This window comes from Cynoglossus semilaevis, chromosome 18 (assembly GCF_000523025.1).
Source record: "Cynoglossus semilaevis isolate Cse_v1.0 chromosome 18, Cse_v1.0, whole genome shotgun sequence".
NCBI classification, from domain to species: Eukaryota; Metazoa; Chordata; class Actinopteri; order Pleuronectiformes; family Cynoglossidae; genus Cynoglossus; species Cynoglossus semilaevis.
In genome coordinates this window covers 2,311,616-2,316,985 of record NC_024324.1, presented here as the reverse complement: position 1 = coordinate 2,316,985, position 5,370 = coordinate 2,311,616, and the positions used below count along the sequence as shown (strand labels likewise).

Genomic DNA, 5,370 nt, shown 5'->3' with positions numbered 1-5,370 from the left:
GCCCAGAAGAGTCTTGGATTTGTTCCTGACGCGGCCGGGACGCAGAGAAAACAATGGCAGCCATGGACAAGAGCTGTGGGACACAAACATGGCAGATATCCTGGAAGCCTGGACAGGAATGTCGATGGAGACCAAGACTCCTACTCTCAGAGGCAGCTGAATATCAGTCGGTCAATGGAGGGAGAATAAAAGCGTCTCTCTGTTCGGTGTCATCTACGGCACACGGCCACAGGGGGCAGCCTAAGAGAACTCCTTGTTTGTGCCTTTTTGTGAACTTTTTCACTGTTTGGAGAAGGAACCTGCAACTTCAGGAGGTCGACTGTCTCACAAAAATAACTTGATTTATACTGAAAATCAACAGTCCTCAGGGTGTCACCCTCCGTCATACCTTCAGAGGATCGACTGAGTGTGAACACGGTGTAGAGAACCATGGGAAACAGTTGGAGACAGATTGAGAACTCTTTTTTTTTTGCTGCTTTTTAAAAGTTGAATTCTGCGGTTGTAAATGAGAATACAGTTAATCTGTGTATGTGACGTCATACACTTTCTATTCTCTTCTGTTCTATTCTATTCTGCGGTTGTCATTGTGGGTTTTTTTTAAGCTCGTTAAAGACGCTTACCTGCGAGTGTATGGATTCTGGCGCCCTCTTCTGGTAATTTTAGGAAGTGCTACAACGTCATTTCGGCCCACTCGGGCTGTTCCTATGTAACTGAGTCATCTTCTCTAATTAATCCCAGCACTGACCAGAGATGACCTCGAGCCACATGTAAGTTTGTTAAAATTAGAAACTTTATTTTATTTTAAGTCTTTATGATTAGAATTATTTTAAATTATTTTTATTACATATATTTTTAAAGTTTTTTTTTACCAAACAAATTCTCAGGTAGTAAACTGTGGTAGTTGATGACATGAGCTGTTTTTCTCATTCACTGTTTCTGAAGAAACAGATTATGAAAGACAGAAAACAGAACTCTGTGTGTTTTCTTCACAACTCTCTTTTTTTCAAAATAATTGGAACTTAATGGGTGTGCTGTTCCTGCTCTGTCCTCCGGGGCTTGGTGTCATGGTAACAACAGGTCTGACTCGGTCGGAGCCGCTGGGGTCGAGGTGCGGCGTGCGTCGTCGTTCGATCAATGGAGTCATCTGAGGACGGCCCCGTGGAGACGGAGAAACACCACAGAGGTAAAGATCTATCTGTGCGTCCACTTCCTGTTGTTTGTCCTGTATCTTCTTTTGACCGTAGACAGTGAAGGCATCGCTGGCTTCACTCTGTCATATGTGAAGTCTCACACGGTTCACTTCAAGTTCCAGTTCAAGGCCTGAACAACAGCTCTGGCTGAGAGCTGAGCTGTCCAAGGTGCTGAAACAAGTCACTGTCTCATTCAGAGGCAGCAACAGCAAACAGCACCACGTCTCCTCCTCCTCCTCTTCCTCTTCCTCCTCTTCTTCCAAACATATCAAAATTGAACAGCGTGTGTGTAGATGTCAATGTTCTCTCATCTTCCTCAGCAGAAGCAGGAACCACACTGTGGTCCATGTGATGTGAAGAGTCGCCATGGAAACGTCAGGCTGTTTTTTTTTAACCAGGTACAAAAACAATATGTACATAAAAACCCGCAGAGTTTTCTCTGTGAAAAAAGAACACACAGTCCATGAGGCCGTGTTCAAACACCACCTGGTGGAGACTTAGTGAAGTCTTTTTTTTCCTCTAAGCCGTTCAAGTCCAAACCGTTGAAGCTCGGGTGTTTACAGCAGCAGCAGCAGCGGTGGCACCTTCACCTGAGGACACCAGGAGCAGCAGATAACATCAGGCTCTGATCTCTGGTTACACGGACCGTGGGCTGCATTAATGATCACCCACAGCTGTCCACGGTCCGAGGTCCCGTTCACAGTTCACTTCATTTGGATCCAAGTTGTTTTAACAAAAATGAAAAGTGTGGATTAACAACAACAACAAAAAAAAAAACTTTGGTCAAGTTCACACACCCAATTTGGTGACGTCTCCGGTGTGGACTGACAGCCCAACCTCTGTCCACAAGGAACAGCACGAGCTCCAGGTGGAGGACACACACACACACACACCCACACACACACACCCACATACACGCGTCTGTCAACATGTAACTGCTCTGCGTTACGGATGGAGCCGCGGATGGAGAACCAGTCCGATCCCGTCGGCGCCAACACCGTCAGACTTCCCTCTGAACTCATCCTGGGAGTCGGTGTCGACAACCTGGTCTCGCTCCTGATTTTCGCCCTCATTTTTATCCTGGGCGTCCTGGGGAACACCACGGTGATCGCGGTGCTGTCGCGCAGCACCGCGGGCAAACCCCGCAGCACGACCAACATCTTCATCCTGAACCTGAGCGTGGCCGACCTGTCCTACCTGCTCTTCTGCGTCCCGTTCCAGTCCACCATATACATGCTGCCCACGTGGGTGCTGGGAGCCTTCATCTGCAAGTTCACGCACTACTTCTTCACCGTCTCCATGCTGGTCAGCATCTTCACGCTCTCCGCCATGTCCGTGGACCGCTACGTGGCCATCGTCCACGCCAGGAGGTCCTCGTCCATCCGCGTGGGCAGACACGCCCTGCTGGCCGTGCTGCTCATCTGGACCTCGTCCCTGGTCATGGCGGCTCCGGTGGCGCATTACCAGAGCATCGTGGAGAGGGAGGACAACGCCACCTTCTGCTGGGAGGTCTGGCCCGACCACCAGAGGAAGGTGTACGTGACGTGTTCCTTCGTCTTCGGATACCTGCTGCCCCTCACCCTCATCTCGGTCTGCTACGCCAAGGTGAGTGCGCCCCCTGGGGTTCAAACATTTTTACAGTTTATGCTCTGAGAGGGGGCCGCGATCCGCATGTTTGTTCAATTAATCGGTTCGTGTGTAAATGATGATGAGAAATGGTGAGGAAAAGTTGACAAGACAGCAGTGAGACCTGCTATGACGTTTGGTTTGGAGACCGTGGGGGGGGGGTGACAGTAAAGGGGGGGTGAGATAGATGCAAATGAATAGCGACCCCTAAAGGCCAGAAGAACTGCAAAAGTTCATTCATTTTCTGTTATTTAGTTCTGACAGTCAGTAGGTGGAGCAGTGGTTCATGCTTTTGCCTTACAGCATAAAGGTCATGGGTTTGATCCCTGGTGAAGTCTCTACGTGGATTTTCTTCAGATCCAGGTTTAGGTTCAGGTTTCACTTAAATTTTTTTTTTCCTGATCCCTGGTGACGTCTCTACGTGGATTTTCTTCAGCTTCAGCTCCAGGATTAGGTTCAGGTTTCACTTAAATGTTTTTTTTTTCTTAAATGAATGATTTTCTTTTTGTTTTTTTGTTTTTTTCAGGTTTTAAAACATCTGCACAAAAAACTGAGGAACGTCTCTAAAAAGTCAGAGGTTTCCAAAAAGAAGGTGGGTCTGGGCGTCTCCTCTCTGTGTTGACGCCGTAATTCTTGACTCAGATCAGTAGGTGTCACTCGACCGACCCACGGCAGGTTCGTGGCCCACATCTGGTGTCCAGTCGTCCGTCAACACGGTTCCTTCGTCTTTAATATATTCATGTATTGTGAAGAAATATAAAAAGTAGCCGCCGCCCGGTGGTGGCTACAGCAACGACATTTATTTGGTTTTAAAATAGTTTTAAATAAACAGTTCTGGACCCGAGTCGGTGGAACCACTAAGTGCTGTTACAGGAACGGCCATAAAACAAATGTGTTTTTATTCCATTTGATGGGGTTATATTACCCCTCATTATCTGCCCGGCTACAGTTAAACCGGACCATGTGACCGTGTTATTACCCATCATTACCTGCTGTGGTCCACAGACGGCTCAGACGGTGCTGGCGGTGGTTGTGGTCTTCTGCCTGTCCTGGCTGCCCCACCACGTCGTCCACCTGTGGGTGGAGTTCGGCTCCTTCCCCCTGAACCAGGCCTCCTTCCTCTTCAGGATGGTTGCCCACTGCCTGGCCTACAGCAACTCCTCCGTCAACCCCGTCATCTACGCCTTCCTCTCGGAGAACTTCAGGAACTCCTACAGGCAGGTGTTCCACTGCCGCCCGCCCGGCGACTGTCCTCTGAACGACACCAGAGACCCCCGCAGCCGGGCGGAGCCGGCGCCGTCCACCACCCTCAGCGTGGCCTACAGAGGTCCCGACTCTCAGACCAGTAAAATGCTGTGAGGTCGACGCGGTGGGTCGGTGGGTCGGAGTCGTGTCGCTGTAACTGTGTCCGTTTTATTTTGATTTAAATAGATTTAAAAACACATTTGTCTCCAGTGTAAAGATTAAAAACTTTCAGCTGAAAATTCATAGTTAGTTTGCGTCATTTTTATAGTTGGCGCCACCTTCTGTCTGTATTTTGTCACTGTAAATTTTTATTTTCAAGTGGATCCGATTCCTTCCTTCCTTCCTTCCTCATGCCCAGGTCTGTCTGTCTGTCACCTCCTCCTCTGATTAATGGCCTCTGCTGGAACACGCGCAGCCCCGTTAGAGGGCGCTGTATCTGAGGGTCCACACGGGCCGGGCCCTTTGTTCTGGTGGGAAACGGTGTCGGATAAAGATTTACTGTCATCAGACTCCAGATTAAAGAGCACAGAGGCAGACATTGATTTCTGAGAGCAGGAGGAGAGAAGAGGGAAGAAAGACGGAAAGAAGAAAGAAAACCACACGTTTTGGGGGAGGAAACTCATTCCAGGCGAGGGGGAGATATGATCGTGGGGGAGGAGGAGGAGGGGTAATATGGAAGTCCTCTCCAAGAATGAACTTAGAAAGAAGTAAATGGTAAATATTGATTTCTGAAATGAAGTGCCAATCTCAGAGGCTCAGATTATTCTTCTCGTTCTGACCGTGAGGAGGAGGAGGAGGAGGAGTTACGGGGGTGAGGGAGGGACAGGGGGAGTGAGGAGGTGCCGCTGGATTTGTTTCCTCAGAGGAGCATCGTTCACTTGGTTGTTCAGTCTCATCAGATAACAACAAAGATCTGGGTTAGAAGAGGAGGAAGAAGAGGGGAGGAAGAGGGGGAAGAAGAGGGGGAGGAAGAGGGGGAGCAAAGTTCTTTTCAGTGTTTGATGGAGTTATATACAGTAGATGTATATGTTTATATTATTTTATTATTTGTTTATATATTTATTATATATGTATGTGTGTGAATGTAGACGTTTCTCTGAGATAAAGAACCTAAAATATATACATATATTATTAGTAGCCCACTGCTGTGACGTCATGAACGTTAAACCCATGTCTGTTTGTTGTTCACGCTGAATCCCACTAGGTGGCAGTATGCGTCTATGCAAATGATTTTCCAGCTTCGTCGACCGTGAATTTACAACGACCAGATGTTGTAGCTCCTCATAGACTCACCCCCCCCTCCCTGACC

General features: G+C 48.2%; 1 protein-coding gene and 1 long non-coding RNA gene across 5 annotated transcripts; both read left to right on the top strand.

Moving 5' to 3' along the window:
- The first annotated feature begins 6 nt into the window (after positions 1-6).
- Positions 7-1,975, top strand: LOC112488534 (uncharacterized). Of its 4 annotated transcripts, XR_003052693.1 has the most exons (4): positions 7-767; positions 1,078-1,183; positions 1,511-1,588; positions 1,715-1,975. It is a non-coding gene; the product is annotated as an uncharacterized LOC112488534 (long non-coding RNA). The 4 variants fall into 4 exon arrangements; XR_003052691.1 differs by having other exon boundaries at positions 7-1,183; positions 1,514-1,588; XR_003052692.1 differs by having other exon boundaries at positions 7-1,183; positions 1,724-1,975.
- A 21-nt stretch (positions 1,976-1,996) lies between these two features.
- On the top strand, positions 1,997-4,298 carry galr1a (galanin receptor 1a). The gene is made up of 3 exons (XM_008331119.2): positions 1,997-2,795; positions 3,343-3,408; positions 3,822-4,298. The coding sequence occupies exons 1-3, from the start codon at positions 2,142-2,144 to the stop codon at positions 4,173-4,175; spliced, it is 1,074 nt and encodes a 357-aa protein (XP_008329341.1). The 5' UTR covers positions 1,997-2,141; the 3' UTR covers positions 4,176-4,298.
- Positions 4,299-5,370: the final 1,072 nt, after the last annotated feature.

Bases quoted from the DNA above. Each gene is read 5' to 3' on its own strand.
- galr1a (XM_008331119.2), top strand. From the start codon at position 2,142: ATGGAGCCGCGGATGGAGAACCAGTCCGATCCCGTCGGCGCCAACACC. The intron at 2,796-3,342 runs GTGAGTGCGCCC...TGTTTTTTTCAG, and splicing joins TCTCGGTCTGCTACGCCAAG to GTTTTAAAACATCTGCACAA. The intron at 3,409-3,821 runs GTGGGTCTGGGC...TGTGGTCCACAG, and splicing joins CAGAGGTTTCCAAAAAGAAG to ACGGCTCAGACGGTGCTGGC.